General features: G+C 39.5%; 1 protein-coding gene across 1 annotated transcript in view; it reads left to right on the forward strand.

Annotated features, from left to right (window-relative positions):
* LOC150075723 (glutamate-gated chloride channel-like) overlaps positions 1 to 17,149 on the forward strand; it is a 73,852-nt gene extending 56,703 nt beyond the window's left edge. Inside the window, exons 7-9 of the mRNA XM_090388008.1 lie at positions 15,933 to 16,067; positions 16,395 to 16,777; positions 16,880 to 17,149. Coding sequence (XP_090244134.1) covers positions 15,933 to 16,067; positions 16,395 to 16,777; positions 16,880 to 17,056 — 695 coding nt within the window. The 3' untranslated portion in view covers positions 17,057 to 17,149. The remainder of the gene's footprint in view (positions 1 to 15,932; positions 16,068 to 16,394; positions 16,778 to 16,879) is intronic.
* The last annotated feature ends 4,461 nt before the right edge of the window (positions 17,150 to 21,610 follow it).

Genomic DNA, 21,610 nt, shown 5'->3' on the forward strand with positions numbered 1-21,610 from the left:
GTACTCTTACCTCTACACTCATTTCTATGGACCGTGATTCTTCATACTTGAAATATAGGCATTAAACACACAACGAAATTTGGCCTTAAGTGCTAATGCATTATCATTCTGCCTCCCACACAAAAATAAATAAATGTTCCTGTCGATTCCAAAATTTTGGAACTTACCCTTACTTAGAATGTTCCCGGGGACCTTTGTTCCCAATTTAAAGAGGTTAATTTGTTCTGTGGGAGTACAACATCAAAATTTTAATAATTCTTCGTTTGGCTTTTTTCTGATTTTGATGTCGTGCCAGATGTTGAAATTTAATTACAAAGTCCTAAAAGCACTTATGGCACTTATAGCACTTATCTGTGCAATGTGTTTCTTGGTGCAGGCTCATGGAGTGAAATCAATTTCATGTTACACTTAAAAGACAAATGGAAAATCTATTCATTCGAAAATACAGGAAAATTTACTTCCATTTCTCAAAAGAAATTAAAGCTTCCAGTGACAAAAATATGCTTAACAGGACAATGTCCTGGAAACTTCATTCGCGATCTTAAAATTATCTTTCCAATCCTCCATCATAGGCCAATCGTTTTCGAACCCACCGGATTTAACTTTGTTTGGTAATCTATTGCTGGATCATCAGAGTACTAATTATAGTGGTAATTGCTGAGCAAACTTCCAAGCACGTTTACAGAGAAACAAAGTTCTTTCAACATTCCTTAAATTTTACATTTGAAATTGAAACGACACACACGTGACGGACTGGAAAAGAACAATAATGGGAAAGCAAAAGCAATTGTTTCTTTAATACAAAAGCTTTCCATTTAAAATGTTTTGCTAATGACTAGCACACTTAACTTTTATATTTCTTTTATTAAGCCAAAAATTATTTATCTAAACAGTAGAAAAAGCGAAGTTAAAAAAAAAATGAACCAAAAATAAGTTCGCTTAGGTTCATTTAATTAAGAATATTTCTTCTTATTCTCGTTTGTAGTAGAAACTCAAAATTAACGAAGATTTTCGGGGCATCTGCGTAACTAATGGCATTGTGACCCGACCAGTGATTATTAGCCATATTAATAATCGGGGGAGTTTCACTAAATGGGCACGCACGGCACACCGCAGATTAAGGCTATTTGTGGTTACGAGCTGCTGCTGATGATGAGGAGGAAAGGACAGCGCTAGTCTCTAAAGCCATCAGGGTTCACAACGTAAGACAGAGTTTCAAAATATCCCCCCCTTCGCCCATCGTTATCTTTCATCATTTTGTGTAATTAAGAGTGTAGGAGTTAAGATAAACCTTTTTTTTTTATTCGTTAATAGCTCCACAATATCGCATAATGCAGGGGTCGGCTACGTGTGGACTGCGAGTCATGCTAGTTTCACCACGATTTTTCACACAACTCTCAGCAAAAACACTGAAAAATTGCTCTTTTTTTTTCTTACAAACTTCAGAATTACACTTCTAGAGCAAATCTTGCGTTAATGACTTCAGACCCAAAGGAAACAAGTATGTACAAAGCTTGAATTTATTCGTCCGTGATTATTAGTGTAAGCGCAAATTTTCTCTTTTAAAAATATTTGTAAGTTATCAGGTGAAATTAAAGGAATTGAGCAGCGAAGAAAGCTGGATGAAATGCCCAACTTATTCAACGTGTTTGTCAGGCCAAACACTACTTCGCTTTATTCGAGACCTACAACTACTGATTCTCCAGAAATAATATGCCATCGATAACACATTTATTTGCGAGGAAATAATCATCGTAAATATGGATTCCTTCGCTGCTCAAATTCTTTAATTTCACCTGATAACTTACAAGTATTTTTAAAATTCCATCAGCACACACCTACTCATGATACATATATTGGCTTATCAGATGAAATTAAAGGATAAATTCGATGGCAAAGTTTAATGTAAATTAAAGCAAGTAAAGACATAAAGACCTTTTAAATGTGTTCCACTTTATGGATTGCTGACTGTTTTTTGAAATTGGATATCCAGTTTTCTCTGACTGCTACCTACTGGCTATGGTAGATGGCTCTGTCTTCTAACTTCTCTGCTAATGCAGGTGTTCTCCAAGGTTCATTTCGTTCTCCCTCATATATAGTAATTAAAACCCTCTTCCACTGACTGGAATTCCTATACATAATTTTGCGTGTGATAGCACGATGCATTCCACCTTCCAGCTTGAGAAGCCTTGCCATACGTGAACAGCTTTAACTTCTCGAATATCCTCCATGAAGTGAAATGCCAATTACCAAGTACTTCTTCAGCGGGGCAAAGAAAACTTTAATCTCTCTGAAACTCAGTCAGTCCTGTCTTATTTCTTGAAAAGAAGAGCCAAATGATCTTTTGTCTTAGATGAATGCTGATTTCTAGACAACACATCTCTATTAGACATTACCTTAACTTCTGATACCTCTCCCTCTCTTTCTTTTTCTTTTTTTCTGGGTTTTCTTTTTTGCTCTCTGCATTGCTTTTCTTCTAAACAACTACTCACTCTATAAATTTCCAAATCGGCCTACCAAAAGGTTGCTTCCACATCTGGAGTGGCACCCCAAAAATAATTAGGGAACCTAGCACCTAGAAACGAAGTTTGTGTGATGATGACATATGTCCCTTATGTAATTGAAACAAGTTCTGATCAGAGTACTTCGAAACCAAGTTCAGAATGAACAGTAACTGCTGCTGTACTGGAACATGATACATCAAGTGCAGAGTACTGTAAGTTTGTAACCATTTTGTATTTGGACGACATGTGCATGGACAACGACTGGTCTCCAGCAACTGCCAGACTTGTTTCGCACCTGCGATGCACCAATACAATAAAGAGACATGAACTGTTGCAGAATCAGTCGGCACTCATGTGCAAGTGCTGTTTCCAGCTGATTGTCTCCCAACAGTCCGGACGAGCTGTAATACGTTTTCCTAAGACTTCACAAACGTGCTCAGTAGGACTAAGGTAGGAGAAGCACGCAGGCTAATCCATACGGACGACAAGTAGATTCATCTTCCAACATATTGTTGGAAGATGAACCTGTCGTCCAACAAAACGAAGAAAGCCAAAAATCATCATGACGATGTTAAATTTGAATGGTGGACATATAACACTTTAAAAAATCCGGGCATCAAACACCTGCAGTGTATTCAACATACCGTCTTCTATTTCTCTGATGCCACACAATGAAAACCTGGCAATTTTCCCAATCCACTCTCCAGAAAAAAGTGTTCTGAATTGGATTATAAATAAATAAATTTTGTGTTTGTACACCGGGACAACCACGTAAGCTCAGAGTTCACAAGATAGGAAGAAAATACAAGGACATTACACCGTATTAAGTAATCATGCGGGCTTTAACCACGGTCACTCAAAGCATTTTTGTTCCTTCGCTTTTGACCACTCGGCTACGGATCTCGTGAACAGGATAGATGGGATTACACATCAGAAGCCAGTTCAAGTAAAGTGCCAAATTTCCCTAAAGCATCAAGAATTGGACGACTTAATTATGTGGATATAACCAAATCCAATGCAGCGCTCCTGACATTTCGTCTAAAAGAGTGGAACTTATTGGATCCCAGGTGTAATATTTGCAAATGCAAAAAAGACATGTCACTTATTCATTACCATGCATTTCGCTCGGCATTAGACATTTTAAATTGTTGCATAATTCCTGTTTTGAGTTGATCGGTCTTTATGAAGAAATTGGCATTGCACAATTCAGAACAGCAGCATCTTTTCAGAGACAATTAAAGCAGAATTTTGAAAAATGTGTTATTCACAATGGTGATATATACTGATGACACCTGTTGCTCATTCTGTTCGTATTAAAGAAGACTATGGAAATGTGAAGCAAGTGAAAGAGAAGATAAAGAATGTCCAGTATAAATGGAATGTCTGTAGACTTCAAATTTCCATGGCTCCTTCTGGGTTTGCAAAATGGTTTCACTAAGTTCCCTTACTTTCTCTATCTCTGAGAGAACAGACCAACGTTACACTGAGTGGCCAGAAATCAGGGGGAACCTATCTACCTAGTAACGGGTAGGCCCACCTTTCGCCCGGATAAGGGCAGTCATATAGCGAGGCATTGAGTCCACTAGTTCACAAAAGCGTTTCACAGGTATTTCCATCCATGCTTGCTGTACCTCTGTACATAATTCTGTCATTCCTGCTTGGAGGATCCAAAGCTCGAACGGACCCCTTTCCACAGCATCCCAAAGATGCTCCGCAGCGTTCATGTCCGGTGAACTGGGAGGCAAATTTTACCATGGAGGTAAAATTTTCGGAATGCTCTTCGAGCCATGTTCTAGTGACCACAGCTCTGTGGGGAGGTGCATTGTCCTGCAGGAAGAGTCCATTTCCCTGTGGATCCACGATGACCATGAACGGATGCAGATGGTCTGCAAAGATGGACACATAATCTGGACCGTTCAGAGATGCATCTAGACGTGCCAGAGGTCCCAACGTGTGCTACTTGAACACGCCCCAGATCGTTACCGACCGTCCATCTGCTTGAACAATTTCGTGTTGACATGACGGGTGCATAGTTTCCGCCAGATACGCACCCTCAGGTCCGCTCGAAATAACTGGAAACGGGGCTCATCGGACCAGGAGACCCGTCTCCGATCATCCAAGGTCCAGTGTCGATGTTCTTTCGCCCATTTGAGACGTAGAGTCCTTGTCGTGGTGCTAGCCACGGCAAGGATTCTACAAGCCATCCTCTTCAGAATGCAACACGCTTTAAATGAAAAGGCCCAAACTGACATTATATTCCTTGACATAAAAGCAACTTTCGATAATGTATCGTTACTTGCAGTTGAAAATATACTGAAAGTGTATTTCCGCATTGAACGCAAGCTATTAAAGATTATCAAGAACATTTTGAAGCCAAGGCACCTATTTGTACATCAAGAATTCCGTGCAGAATACACCTTCACTTGGGGAATACCTCAGGAGGTATCTTATCAGCTTTGCTATTCGCTGCCACCCTGGAACCCTTTCTAGCGCAGAATCGTAATTCTATTTATTATGCTGATGATATAAAGTATTTCGTTATCGCTAAGGAAAGAGCTCTTGTGTCTGACGTCAATAAAAACGCCAACGCCAAATTTCATGAACTGCATTTTTACTTAGATAAAATAGGTTTATGGGTGGTTGTTGTTGTTGGAGTGGGGTTTATTCACGCAAGGGCTGCTATGGCCAAAATGCGCCTAGGTTTATGTGTAAACTCTGACAAGTAAGCACAGCTGACAATAACAAGAAGATAAAAAATCAAATCGAATTATCTATTAATTGAGCAAAGGTGAAGAAAGTCAGCTCGTACACCGATTTGGAGTGACGTGAGACGAGGACCTCAACTTCCAAAGGCATTTTCAGAACACCAGATCAAAAACTCTTGCTGCCATATGAGCTGTAAGACAGAAGATAACCGGGATTCGAAACCAGCAACTAGTGACCCAATATATCCAACATGTATCGTTCCTGTATCCTTATATGCTTCGATCATTTGGTCCTCTGTCCCAAATACTTATATTAGGAAATTTCTCAGCTTGTAATACTGGCTGCTCCGGTGACTAAATAGGATTGCCGGGAAGCCCTTCAGAATTTCAAAATCCATACTGTATACAAACTTAAGCGTAGCTCAGTGGATTCAGGTGGTCACCCTACGTAACATCAGCACGCTGGCACAACTTTTGACTGGGAGCTTAGATGCCCCTCAAATTGAAAATCTTGTGGCCAGGCCCCGCCCGAGAGCACCGCTCCACTACCCCGTAGTCTCCGTAGCGCTCTCCATCACTCGAACTAAGGCGGCTGTTTCCTGCCAATACTCTGGAACTCTTTGGAGTCTTCAAAATAGACCCAGATAGGAACTGCCATGACAAAACTTACAGGAAGCTCACTGCAGCAGATCTATACACTGAACTACGAATTAATGAGGAATGTATTTCGAGAAAGATGAGTTTTGTTCATAGCAGAGGACTTCAAAGGGACATGAACTCATAAAAACTGTAATGAACGTTTTATGTTTGTTTGTTGTTTGTTATTTGGATTTTAGGAGCATTAGCAACTAAGTCCATATTGCTCCGGGATATGCGGTGGTCATTCCCTGACCTGTCCGCATCCTCCGTATTTGGTGGTGACGGGCTCGAACCCCGGTCTAATCAAGAAGCGTGTGTTACGCACTGCTGCTCCTTCCCACTTGGCTACGGAGGCGCCAGAACGTTTTATAGTGTATTCAAACGACTCTTAGAGGACTGGCGATGTTCCGTTCAGCAGAATGATAATGACATTCAATTCAGGTGTAAAATGACTGTGATTATTCTTATTTATTTTTTTCTAATATTTTATTTTATGTAACTATATGTGTTCCTATCTAATAAGTTATATTCGATGTACGTATGAGCCACCCTCCTAGATAACTTCTGTACATGGGTGTTTGATTAATAAACTAATAATAATAATCGCCTGATGGTCTTGGTGGAAACGTTTCCTGCACCGTCTCGTTGAAGTCTACGTGATTTGTGTCCACGGAAAGGTGAAGAGCATCCTCAAGTAGCGTCCACATAGTGTTAGGGTCAGGCGCCACCTGTGGTTTCCCGAAGCGTCCACAGCAAACATGAGACAAAAAAAATCAGAGAATAGCATTAGCATTAGCATTAGTAGAGGCATTTGATGCAAGAAAGCAAGCTTATGCAGCATCAGCCCAAAAAAAAAAAAAAAAAAAAAAACCACTTCCACTTCACCCCTCTGTTCGTTCAAAATACCTGTCCAGCTGAGCCTTAAACTTATTTAGGCTATCAACCTCCACCACAAGGGATGGAAGTCTGTTCCACCAACCAACCACCCGCTGGCTAAAGGCAAATTTCCGCACGTCTATCCTACATCTGTCTTTCCTCAGTTTGAATTTATGCCCTCTCAGGTGATTTTTCTGAGCTAGAGGAAGAATCCCATCAGCATTGAGCATGCTTAAACCATTCAAGGCTTTATACACCTCTATCAGATCACCTCGCTGGTGCCTAGTCTCCAGACACTGTAATTTGCAAAACTTAAGCCTTTCTTCGTAAGAGCACCCCTTTGTTCCATTCACTAATCTTGTTGCCCTTCTCTGTACTCGTTCCAGCAGCTCTACATCCTTCTTGAAATGAGGCCTCAAGACCTGTATACAGTACTCTAGGTGTGGCCTGACCATCGCCTTATACAATGGAATAATCACCTCCTTATCCCTGCTGGAAAAATTCCTGTATATCATTGACAATACTCCATGAGCTACTCTTGCAGCCCGTCTGCACTGCTCAGAGAACTTCATATCTGCCTGCACAACCACCCCCAAGTCCCTTTCATTCTCTACCACTGTCAGTGTAGTACCACAGAGTTGATACGTTGCTCTGGGGTTGCTGTTTCCCATGTGTAGTACTTTACATTTGTCAATGTTAAACTTCATTTGCCACCTCTCAGCCCATCTGCTCAACCTTTCCAGATCCTGTTGCAGCAGCATAGTGTCAGTAGTGTCCTTGACAACCCTGCCAACCTTTGTATCGTCTGCAAACTTGGACATTAAGCCCGATATACCATCATCAATATCATTTATAAATACCGAAAACAATAATGGACCCAACACTGAGCCCTGAGGGACTCCACTAATAACATCAGTCCACGATGAGCAGTGTCCATTGATTACCACTCTCTGTCTTCTCCCACTCAACCACCCCTTTATCCATAGCAGCAATTTGCCTCCAATGTCACACTGCTCCAATTTGTGTAGCAGTCTTCCATGTGCAACAGTATCAAAGCCTTTCTAAGATCCAAGTATATAATATCAAAGTTATTCCCTGCATCCAGTTCTTTTGTGACTGCATCATAGTATCCAATCAAGTTGGTCAGGCAAGACTTCCCCTTAACAAAACCATGCTGTGTCTGAGCTATAACTGAAGTCTTGTCTAAATGATCCTGCAGTGCTTCTTTAACCAGTGCCTCCATTAATTTTCCTGGAACAGAAGTTAGGCTCACAGGTCTATAATTACTTGTGTCAGCCTTTGATCCTCCTTTGTGAATTGGGGTCACATTTGCACATTTCCAGTCTATGGGTACCTCCCCTGAGTCCAAGGAAGCTCTCATAATTATGGCTAAGGGTTTGCTTACTTCCTTTGCTGCCTCCTTTAATATAACTGGATAGATCCCATCCACCCCGGGTGCCTTTCTTGTGTTTATCTTCAACAGTTTCTCTTCCACTTTACTCCCAGTTATTTCAAGATTCTGTAACTTACTGCTAGAGTTGAATACACCTCTGGCATTCCCCTCGCTGAATAACTCCTCATGTGTGAATGTCGATGCAAAATATTCATTTAGTTTGTTAGCTACCTCAGCAGGATCATCAATAGTTGACCCATCAATATCTGAGGAATCTTGAAATAACTGGGAGAAATAACTTGAAATAAATAGGAGAGTACTCGGACACATTGAAGCAGAATCTCCTTGCACTCAGCAAGAGAATACGCCGATAAAAAGAAAGCTCCCAGAGGAAAATAAACAACCGACTCTTCAATGAGGACCAAAGAGGCTTCTACAGGAATCTCGGAGAAGACGAGAAAGAAGGGAACGAACCACCCAAGAAGAAGACGATTCAGGAGTTCTGGGAAAACATATGGAGCAGGGAAGTAAGACATAAGACATAAAGGAATAAGTTATTTGAGCAGATTTGTTTGTATTTATAGTCAGATTGAGATTCCTCAGATACTTGATGATTCCGCCCATCTGTAAATTCGCATCGTGGCTAACCTTAGAAACGTCATCACAGGATTTGGAAATAATAAACAACTTTAGATCATCGGCATAAGCCAGCAGATTTGGATTTTCTTGTAGAAGTGGTTATAGAGATGCTGAAAATATAACACTGGAGAGAACACCTCCTTGAGCAATGCCTGTTGCGGTTCTGACGAGAATATTATCAGTATTAGTGGAGAAGATGAGATTTCTGTGATTTAGGCTGTACTGAAGATAGGATATAACCATTGTGTCAATGAGGAAATGATTTTTCAGTATTTCAATGGCTTTCTTGTGATCAATGTTGTCGAAAGCACCTTTGATGTCTAAGTAAAAGACATCGCATTGTGCTTTATCCTGAAACGCAGTTTGGATGTGCACAATGGTGTCAGCTAGGCTGGTTGTTGTGGAGCGCCCTGTAGGACCAAATTGCATGTTGTCGGGTGCATTAGCGAAGATCGCATCCCGGAGATATGGCAGCATGATCTTATCAATAATTTTAGCGATTATTGATGATACAGCAATTGGACGATAGCTTATATGTTTATTACTACTAGCCTGTTTCGGAATCAGGGTAATTCTAAAAGTCTTCCATAATCTTGGAAGGAATGGCTGGGAGATGCAACTGGAAATAATATGAACTAAAGTATCAATGATGAATGCACTGGACAATTTAATAAAAAAAACTAGGATGCCGTCAGGGCCTTCACTACTATCAATTCGTAATTTGTTGATAATTTTCTGAACTGTATTCTTGTTTACAAGTTGGTTGATTAGCTGATCTCACTAGGAAGCATTTCATGTTGAACGCTATTTGCGTGTTTATAAGAATTGAATTCTTTAAATTTGTTTTGCATATCTTCATTGCAGATGTCAAAATTGCATGTTTCCATATTGAATTTTATCCATTCCAAAGTCTAGTCATGCTGCAAGGTAGCTCTTGTTTTTGAAGAAAGTGCTCTTTTATTATCCTTGAGCCTGAAGGTTAAGTAATTTTTGTACGCCTGAATCTTTTTGAGCTAAAACAATGCTCTGCTCTTTTTATACTTTATGTATGTTGATGAAGTGCCATACTTCTTCCACTGCCTGTGGCATTTTTGTTTCCTTTTAAAGTATAGTTTTAGATGAGATTTGAACCACGGTTTGGATTGAAAAGAAAGTCTTACAAGTTTGGATACTGACTCTGTTTTTAATTTATTTAACCATTTTATTAGTAGAAACGTGGCGTCCTGAATAGCTATATTTTTAAGAGAATCCCATGGATAGAATTTTACGAGCTGCAAAAACTTTTCTTTATGAAGGAATTTAATTGATGATATTCTTTTAGTGCTTTCTAGAGGGGTGCGAGGATTCCCACATCAAACTGTTGCTTGCAGTTCTATACTTTTGTGGTCAGATCTAAATGTAATGTTGCTGCTACGCTTTTCTTGAAGTTGAAGATTGGAGTAAACTAGATCAAGCGCTTGATTACCTCTTGTAACAGGGACGTTGATACTAGTAGCTCCTAGAACTAATGAGTCGGACAGCAATTTCATTTGTAAATTATATTTGGGCAGGGGGAGATTAAAGTCGCCCATTATAATTATGTTAGACTGAGACTTATGAACAGTGATTATCCAGGTTATTACTTCGTTAATAATATCATCAGTAGGTCCAGGCGGAATATAAATATTATATATTTGAAGTAGTGAATCTTTAACTTGGATCAGAAGATAAATTCCTTCAAAGTTGTAAGAACAGGAGTTGTAGGTGTTAATAACTTTAATGTTGGGTTTTAAAATAATTACTGATCCTCCACCTCTTCCATTAATCCTAGATGTCATGTATGGAGTGTAGTTGAGATTTTTCGGCAGTAGAAAAACCTCCTGAAGAGGCTCCTGCATCCATGTTTCAACTAAACAAATTATGTCATGAGTTTCTTCAACCAAAAGTGCTATAAGCGTAGACAGTTTATTTTTTACGCTTCCTACATTCTGAAGAAAAATGTTGAGATAGGTGTTAGAAGGATGTTCGCAAGCATTAGGAGGAAGGATAAATGATGCGCTATGATGCGAACCCGGACTGGTATTCTCTAGCTACGCAAACAGCTCAACAGATTGAGAGTTAGACGTTAACTCCTCACTGAAGTTGTTGACGGAACCTAGAACAGTTCCATAAAATGGCATGACGAGTTGACCATTCGGCCAGATATCAGGATTTAGATACTTTTGAAGGTCATAATCCTTTAACTCAATTCTGAAGGATGCGTAAGTTGGATGTTTGGTTTTTATCTTGAAAGCACTACCCGGAATTTCCAGCTCCAATTGTAGCTGATCTATCTGCTGGAAGGTAGTATTGGGATCTAGTCTGCTGACAAAAATATATTATTACTTTTAAACATTAGACGATTTCTAATTTTAATACAAGACTGCGTATTTTCTGTTCCTATTATGCTACTATATTTGTTTCTTCTGCGGAGAACCTTGAAACTTGAGGAGTTTGAAGGCAAGCTATTATGGGTAGGCACTTCAGGATTAGGATCAGATGGATAATTTTGACAGTGCACGTACATACTGCCAGGTTTCTGATGATTTCTAATTAATGATATTTAAATTTCGAGCTTACAGGCCAGTAAGGCTCTTGGGGCTGATGGCATTTACCCTATAATCTTAAGGGAAGCGGCAATTGAGTGCATTGAACCACTGAGGCTAATGGTGAGAGCTGGACTCAGGAGAGATTCCGTAAGATTGGAAAAGTGCCAATGTATCTTCAATCCATAAGGGCGGTTCTAAGAGCGTAGTGGGAAATTACCGACCGATCATTCCAACTTCAGCAGTAGGGAAAATCATGGAGGCAATGATCAAGGGCGGAATTCAGGATCATTTAGAAAACAATGAATTGTGAAGGATACGCAGCATGGTTTTGAGGAAACATGGGGAACAGTAACCCCAAAATAACATAAAATTGGTGGAGTTGAACTAAAAGTCAGTAGTGGAAGAAAGGGACTTGGGAATTACGATAGTGTCAGAGAAGTTTTCCGAGCATTGTAGACAGGTTGCAAGGAAGGCCCATGGTGTCCTATTGATGTTTTATCGAACATTTGCTTGTAGAGATAATCCCATTTGCTTGTAGAGGGACGTCATAATCCCATTATATACTGGTATGCAAAACATAAGGACCAACACTATTTTTAAACGTTACAACCACAAAATCTTTACTTAAGGTACTCTTTACTGATGAGACGTCAGTCTAGACGTCAACTAATCTGGCGAGAGGTTGGCACACGGTATAACACCGCAAATATCACTGAAAGGGGTCGATATGGCGGTCGAGGTGTTCTCGTCTGGGGAGGCGTTATCTTGGATGGACGTACACAATTCCAGATACTGGAAGGCGGTACTGTAACAGGTGCACGCTACTGTATTGAGGCAATCCTTCCCCATGTGCGTCTGTTCTGAGGTGCCATTGGCCCCAAGTTCGTGTTTATGGATGAGAACGCCACAACCCATCGCACTGCAGCTGTTGATATGCTTTTCGAAAGTGAGGACATTGTTACTATGTATTGGCCTGCCCGTTCCACAGATCTAAATCCCATCATTTAGATCTGTGGAACACATATGGGACGCTCTGGAGAGACCACCAGCTGAAGATGGCGCTGACAGAGGAATGGACGATGTTACCGCAAGAACTTATCAACACTGTTCTAAGTATGGACAGGCGGTGCAAAGTCTGCATCGATATTAGGGGTGGCCATATTTCCTACTAAAGACCACCTCTTCCCTTTATTCCATCTTTGGCAGTGATGCATCTGTATCATGGCAGCCAGTGCTATGTTGCCATTTTTGAATAAAGTCCCTCTGTGCCGTTTTGTTTCCGTTGTTGCGTCGGTGTTGTTTCCTTCATCATTTCTGTACTTCACGAGGTTCCTTTCGTATGCTTTTCCCATATCTAGGCTATAACTATAAGAAGCTACAGGTGAAAACCTGACTGGTCCTTAAATTTTGCACTTAATTATAATTATAGAGTGACCCATGCGTATGAAGTGTATAAGATTATTGTTTATACTATATTTTACATCATAGTTTATCCATAAATTAAACAACGTACTTATTGTGAAGCATCGTTTTTAATTGTATCTCATATTGTGGCTACCTTCAATGAGATACAATTAAAAACGATGCTTCACAATAAGTACGTAGTTTAATTTATGGGTCAACTATGGTGTATCTACACCGATATTATATAGTTAATTTAAACTCCCATCATAGTATGCCTTGCGCAATGAATCTTTAAATAAGACTATTGTTAGACCACACTTGGAACACTGTGTGCAAGTGTGGATACCGCGCCTAAAAAAAAAAGACATCGAGATCCTTGATAGGGTTCAAAGACGGATAACTCGCATGGTGAGATCGGCAAAAGGACGTCCTTATGAGGAAAGACTTCGAATATTTGGGTTGCACAGCTTAGAAATTCAGTTGTGCAACCCACATATTCGCCTTTGGGCGACTTGACTGAGGTGTTTAAGACTCTGAGAGGCATAAGAAAAATGAATGATGGCGAAATTTTCACAGTTATAAATGATTCTAGAATTAGGGGCATAAATTCAAGTGACGGGGGGAGTTGTTTAGACTGGATTGCAGGAAGATTTATTTTAGCCAGCGAATTATAAATTACTGGAATAAGTTACCTACATTGGTGGTAGTGGCTGATAGTTTGGGGAAATTCAAAGGTCAGCGAGATAGTTATCTAAGGGAGGTAATCTGAAAAATAAAATTTGGTACATAAAATCAATCTTTTATACACCGAATTTATAAAAGATGTGAGGAAACACTTAGTGATTCTCAATCTGGCTTCCGACAACGACTGGGTATCAGGGAAGCAATGTTTGCAGTTCGGACTCTAATAGAAAGATGTCGAGATATGAACCAAGAGGTATTTCATCTGCTTCTTGGATTATGAGAAAGCCTTCGATCGGGTTAGACATTTTTTATTTATTTTTTATTTTATTTTACAGCTGATGTAATAATTTCTAAGAAAGAATGGGTTCTGAATAAGAAAACATTGAGACTGTATTACAAGACGATATTCTTACGTATTGTCTCGTATGCTGCAAGCGTTTGGCATCAGAATGTTGTTAAGGTTGCTGTGAAGAGGAAGTTAACATCAATTCAAAGATCTGTCCTTCTAACTGTTCACTGCATCCGTCGTACGGTTTCAAATAATCCACTCTAAATTCTTGGTGGTGAAATGCCCATAGATTTATATATATTATTTAGAGGCACCGTCTAAAAGTTAAAGAAAGGGATATCTACAACGTTTTTTGGGTATAACATCAGACCCAGCATATGACATTAAAACTGAAAAGAAAAGAATCTGGACTTCGATAACAGTCATTTGGCAGTCCAGATGGGACGAATCTGTTTCTGGATTGGTAACCAAAAAGTTCACTTAAGTGGCTTTTGTGACATCTCCAGGAATTTGTTCATGGTTCACAGCATCTATGACTACAACATATTTACTAACGGCTCATGGTTCTCTCAAGGCTAAGCGCCATGAGATGGGTCTTGAGCCAGATCCGTTTTGCACTTGTGGTCAGAACGAGGATTCGGAACATGTCCTGTTAATGTGTCCACTGTAATCGGAACAGAGAGTACGTCTTGTAAATAGGGTCCCTAACCTATCGGCGGATAATGTTCATAACCTTCTAGAAAATGAACAAAATTTTTACCGCCCTCCAGATCTTTTCAGTGTCAGTTTTTCGCAAGAGAACTGAACTTATGAATCAGCTTGGTTAATTAATTTGAAATCAAATTGGTGTACAAGTTGCATGAGTTGCATTTTAATGAAAAAAATTGCCTATTGTGATTTATTGGAATACCTAGTACACTTGTTGTAAATAAAGTAGATATCAAGTAAACAATGTAAATAATGTAAATCATAAAAATATCAATACTAGGAGGGAATACTAAACCAGGGCTGCACAAAACTTGCACCATCACAGATGAACAAGGTGGAGATGAGCAAATGCCTAGAAGCCACCAGCAATGCCACACACACCTACGAGAGGAGGGAAATGCATAGGTTGTCTATTTCCTTTTCTCTTATTATTATTTATTTTATTTTACTTTTGGCTTTTTGGTGCAGCATAAGCGTGAGGCTTCCTTGGACCATATGACCATTACTAATACTAAAAATCAGTTCTTCTGTGCTCCACCAAAAATGTCTAAGTGTTTGGTTATCATGATTTCTACAGTTTTGTGCAGGTTGGTACATTAGTGTTGATGACAAAACTGCAAAAAATCGAATATAAAATACTGAATTGTAGGATGATCGTGTGGTAGTCTTTTGAGCATGTACCAAGACTTGGGAGGCTGTATAAACGGCGAAATCATACCGATATTGGAGAGAGAGAGAGAGGCGCCATGATGAATGACAACGGAAAGCGAATAATAGGTAGCCAACTGTCGTTTATCGATCAGTTGCCACTTATATTACTTTCAAATATAGAAACCTCCTTCCGATGGACACCTCGTTAAGTGGAAACTCTCTAAAAATCGAAAACTATTTACTTATGAAAGAATTGAAACATGATAAAGACTTCAGCATTTTTCTCAGGTTTAGGACAATAAAAAATCAAAACAAAACAAGAATTCTTATATTGTAGATAGATTTATATCTTACATTTTTCAGCAGCTCACGTTAATTTTCATTCTTTTATGACAAGACAAAATTTTGCCATTTTTTTCGTTAATGCGATTCATTTCTCTAAAAGTATCGGAGACGAAGTAAAGAATGGTGAACACGTAATTAAAATTCTTCAGGCAAAATGCACTGCGTCGAGTTAGGTATTGAACAAAAAGATTTAAAATTACACAGCTTTAAAAGCTCGCCGATTTTTAAATTTTCCTGTATAAATAAATATTCACTGATAAACTAAGAATTCATAGATATTTCCGTTAACAGCGAACCTTGTGTGGAGATCACCAAGGTACGGAGGTCTTTGCTAGAAGAACTCTGCGACTTGAAGTTTATCGCTACACCAAAAAGGAATATTGCGATGTTAAATAACTAACTACGGTGTTTGAACTAAAGTTTGTTCGCAGTTGTTGTCAAGGTTTGGCACAGTTCCTATAAATAATGTTCGCAGCTCATCACCGCGATCAGAGTTCGAATTAAACGCCACCTTCAATCCCGTTGCAGATGCCCTCACCAGTGATCAACTGCGCTTGAGATGGAAGGGAGATCGCCCCGTGGGTATGACAGACAACATTGTGCTTCCAGACTTCACGGTGAACGAGATCCATACCGACACCTCGTCAGTGAAAGTGTCCACAGGTAAGCCCTGCCAATTAACTCAAAGAATCTCTCGTTTTAATTGGCTAATTATCATTTGGCTTCTAACTTGAATTCCTGACGAGGTCGCTAACTCTTAACGACTGCGAAGCCCTCTAGGGATTACAGTTCGTTCTGAGTTCCGACATATCTAGAGGGAATTACTCTGCAAATGCAGTTTCCTTTTACGATCAATAGTGCGGTCTAATTGGTTTACTGTTGCAGTAAATTGCACGAGCCACAGGCGATGGAAAATAATTCTGAAAACTTGTTATTCCAAACCACGATAGATGGCAGCACTATAATGATGCGACTTTTTTTCCCCTTTAGGTGAATACGGAAGACTCGAAGTTACCATCTCGATGAAGAGAAAGGCGGGATTTTACGTGACTCAGGTGTTCGTCCCATTTGCCATTCTGGTTATCGTGTCTTGGATTTCCTTTTGGCTAGACCAGAAGCTGTTTGGCCCCCGCGTTGTGCTCCTGCTGACCGCGCTAGGAATAATGGTCGTGCAGACTTCCGGTATTAATGCAACGCTTCCGGCAGTGTCCTACGCCAAAGCCATCGATGTGTGGACAGCCGCGTGTCAGTCTTTTGTGTTCGCTGCCCTCCTTCAACTATTCGTGGTGTACCAGCTGTCCAGGAAGGAGACCGCCGAAAAAAGGGACTTCAAACAGATAGTGGTGGATCTCGGGCAGGCGGAGGAAAACAAGGTAACGTATGACAGTATCTGTCGGCGAGCTGCGCTTCTCATTCAAGACGCACGCGCGTATGTGCATGCGTGTATTGCTAACGCATCCCAATCTCTTTTGCAGGGACCACCGAAGGAAAATCTGTCTCCGAATGTCAAAGTGCTGATGAAATACCTGCACAAATACTCCACGCTTTCCAAACGCATCGATGTTGTTTGCCGCTTCGCGTTCCCAGCTGTGTTTGCAATCTTTAACGCCATCTACTGGACAATGTATAAATCTCGAAGTGATGATGACTAATTTGTGTGTAATTCTGTAGGCGATTCTACGGTCTCCACTGGATCTTAAAAGAGGAGGGCTTGGAGTATTAAATAAAGAGATAGTTCAAGGGATGGTCGAAGGTGTACGTACTACCAGTGTTTATGAGAAATACTCTCGTTTTATTTAAATGCTAGATAATGTAGTCAGAGATGCTCTCTTCTGTTCGCTTACCTGAATACCCAGTTTGAGAAAGACGATGCTCTGGTTTGCACGACAAAATCGAAAGAAAGTGAAAGTACTCGCATCAACTGTTGCATACACGAAATATTTTAAACTGATATAAAATTATTACCTGCAATTACATTTAACTTCAAACCTTTCTATATTAGCTTTCATAATGGTTATTTATTCATATTCTGCCAGCAACGGTGAAGATTGACAACATTCAAATCTTCAATGAAATGAATGTGATAAAGTGTTGACATGAGGTCTGAAAAGCTGGCTTTCTGTCGAAAGTATCCCGAGAATTGGTACCAGAAAGACTGGTTTTGCCCTTTAACGTTTACATTTTCTTTATCTCAGCTTACCCACGTAGAAGTACCCTTGATCTAGCGAATTAAATATGAAAAATGTTCACCAGGTTTCAAGATTCAGTTTGGAATCAAACTGAATCTTGAAACACATATGGTAATATGGTAACACATATAAAGATATTGGGCCATGTGGTGGACAATCTAGAGATACATTTTTAAATATCGCTGCTTTTTCAGAAACTAATTACTAGTTATCGAATGTGTTGAATGTAACCATCAAATTCACATCTAAATGAAAGCTTCAACGCCTGGTTAAAATATCGTAACCAAATTAGCCAAAATTTAATTAGTGCTAGTCATAGCCAACACTCCAAAGTCTGCTTCTTGAACGTTGGCAATATTATAAGAGAATCAATCCACTGCATAATATACATGTAACCATTTCTATCTACTGGAATAGTAAATATAGAATACTTTCTACTGTTCAACCTGAAAACATTAAAATAGAAACTAGCCAGCAAATGTACTGAGTCAATCATTAAAAAAGTTATTTACAAATAACATATAAAGATAAACACCTCGTATTTCTTATGGTTAAACTTAATACTAGTCCTTAAAATTCACATGACACTCACAGTATTGTGATGAAACCTGATATTTACTAAAATGGCTTCTTCTGCATCCTTTCTATGTCATCAGTTAAATGATGCCGCAATACGATTTTGAATAAAGATTATATTTCTAATAAAGAGTGGATTGCGTATAAGTAGTGTTTGAAAAATTCATGTCCTCAATATGAAAAGGTAGTGGTACACTGTTAAATTCTCAACTTAACATGTAACACTTCGCATAGTAATCCACCACGTTTCATGCAGTTTCAATAACGTTTTTTTTTTTTTTTTAATTGCAGGTCTTGAGGTCAACAAAGCGTGTGATTGAGGAAAGATGGACAAAATTAGTCACCTCACAGTCATCCAATATTTGGAGGGGGGAATGAACGAACAGTAACGGCAATTCATGAGGATATGATTTCAATATTTGGGGAGGATGTCCCTCCCTGTTCCATGAAGTGGGTAGCAGAACAGGAAGGATAGCCTAGAAAATGACCCGCACTGTAGAAGACCTGCAACGAAGAAAACCTGTAGAAGACCATCACTCGGAAGTTATTGGCAGTGTGCATTATCTGGTGATGAGCGATCGATGAGTGACAGTTCGATACATTACCAGCACCTTGGACATCTCATCTGAAAGTATGTAACATAAAATAAGAGGTTGTCGCTATGAAAAATGACTCAGCACATTTGATCTGCTGTCAATGATTTCCCAAAGTTATTGACAGCAGATCAAAAACACACAACAGCTGTCAAACGAACATGAGTTCATCACTTTCGGCCAGAAAAAAGCAGGTCAAACAGCGGAAACACAACTCTTCTCCCCCTCCAAAGAAAGCCAAGTCGATTCCTTCTGCTGGCCATATGACAGCATTGGTTTATTTTGGGATGCTGATGGAACGTTGGTAGTGGATTACCTTCAGAAAAGCCAGGCAGTCACCAAAGCATATTATGCAGACCTTATGAGACGTTTGCATGAAACATCAAAGAAAAATACCGAGATAAACTCAGCAAAGGAGTCTTGTTCTACCAGGATAACGCGCGTGATCACAAGTCTGCCATTCCATGGGTACATTGCATGAGTGCGGCTTTGAAATCTTGGACCATCCCGATATTGACTAGATATCTAGCACTATCGGACTTTCATCTATTTCCCAATTTGAAAAATATTTGGCTGGCATCCATTTTCCCACCAACAGTAACGACATTGCTGCAGTGAATGCATTCTTGGAGTACCAAGGAAAAAACTTACATAGGCAAAAATCAACTATTGCAGTATCGGTGATAAAAGTAATCGACTACAAAGAGGACTATGTTGAAAGATAAGATGTTACAAGACTCTTGAAATAAATCGTTCATACTTAGGTCAGGAACTTTTCGAATGTCCCCTGTACAATAACGTCGGTATACTGTTCGAGTAAAATGTGTCCATCTAGTTATAGTCTTTTGCTTGATTGGAGCGATGGAAAGTCAAGTTCCGAAAAGAGGTGAAAAAAAAAACCAACGAGACAGTCATAAAAACAGCGTTATCCAAACAACACTGTGTCACTCTTCCTGACTGCAATACAGTCATATACTTTTATATCATTTGTTTCGTTTTACAATGTGCATCTGAGAATCTTGGAGTTAAAAAATCATTATTAATACAGCGATATTAAGAGAAGAGCATGAGTACAGCGAAGGTTTCGCTCTTTAGTACGTCCATCTGAGTGCTGAACAAAAATCCTTATTTTTAACTGTAGAGTTGTGTTGGAATTTGTACTGCAGTACTTTTAACTTATAAATGTTAAAATGAAACACTAATAAACATCAATTGCTAAAATTACAATTACACGAATCAATTATAAAACATTTACAGAGAGCAGTTAACTTTACAATTATAATATGTGCCATTCCACCAATTCTATTTGATTCCCAGACCAATTCTCAATTTTCAGTCGGTCTAATCAACCATATCTAAAGACATTCAAGTTAGCACGTCATGTTAATCAGCCACAGAAACTCGTGCGGTCAGCATGGAGAGTGTTCTTCAGCACATTTCAATATGTCGGCTCCGCTAACATCTATTCGATGAATTGCTGGGAGGATTAGATCTGGAAGGAATCGATCATCTATTTTTGATCGATGGAAAATCGGACGTACTGCTGGTCCTCTTAAAGCACGTGATGTTGTTGTTGGTCTAGTGAAAAGTGAACTCTAGAGAGAGGAAGCCACGGGTACCCAAGCAGCCAGTACTTTTAGAGTAAATGCTTTTTAAAGAAGGCTTTCCCTTTCTAGGTTGATGCGGATGATGGTTGTATCTCTGATGCGAAACACGTTGAATGGAGACCGCTGTTTCAAGTTGCTCCTTTGTCAGGAGGACTTGTTTCACACGGAATAGATTATACTTTGCACGCTATCTCACAATCCACATCCTTTCAACTAGAATTTCCATAACAATGACGTGTATGCTAACAAATTCAGCTTGTAGGTCAACAGTGTGCCCTTCGGCTTAAGCTATCTTTGGCCATGGCGAATAACTTGGCCACTCTTGTCGCTTCGACAAGGCGTAGTGACACAGTTGTAGCGGCATGGGATTATTTGGCGTGAAATTACCGATAGAATAGATTTCTTCAAGACTTGAAGAGGAAATTACGCTGAAGATATTGTCTAAAATGATTTTGTTGTGTTGGATTTTAGGCTTTCTGCAGTACTTTGTCCAGTACTTGGGACATACTCGATGAGTAAGGATTTCGTTAAAACTTTTCTCTAAAAATGTCTGCATATTTAAACATTTTAAAATTAAATAAAGAATTCTCTTGTAGCCAGCAGTTACTGTTAGTTCAACTAAACTTACTGCATCACAGATTTAAGGCCAATTTACTTTCACTGTTACAAGTGTTCGTATATCATAATAATCTACAGGGAAGGGATGATGGGAACTTGGAAATTTCTTGAATGGAACACTGTTTCTGTTTGAGGAGATATTGGTAGATTGATGGCGTATCTTGACGCAAAATGGATGACGCTAGAAGGAGACCAAGACTGGATTTTTGTGTTGAAAAGGAATCTGTTTGTCTGTCTTTTTTCAATATTGGGGTCTTTCTTCCTGTCGTTGTTTTCTAGCTTGCTGATATGCCGATAATCTGGTCTGAAGTTGACACTTTCCTTTCTGTTTATGGCTTTGTTGCGAATGCAACAAAGAAAAATTATTTCAGTGCTCTTGTACAACAGTTGATATCGATAAGCAGAACAGAAGTTTCGTGTAAGTGTCACTCCGGCGTGCATTGCAAGGCCAGAAGTTTCGGGTAAAATTTCTCGACCCTTCGAAACTGTCCTTTGCAAGTCCTTCTACTCTAGTATGAAGACGTCGGTGAGATTCCCCAATATACACCTGTTGGCACTTGAAAGTTGCATTGTGTATGGAACCCCCGGAATCTCCTGAACTATTTTTGTGGGTAGGAGTTTTC

This window comes from Mastigoproctus giganteus, chromosome 13 (assembly GCF_048544385.1).
Source record: "Mastigoproctus giganteus isolate SK-2022 chromosome 13, ASM4854438v1, whole genome shotgun sequence".
NCBI lineage: Eukaryota > Metazoa > Arthropoda > Arachnida > Uropygi > Thelyphonidae > Mastigoproctus > Mastigoproctus giganteus.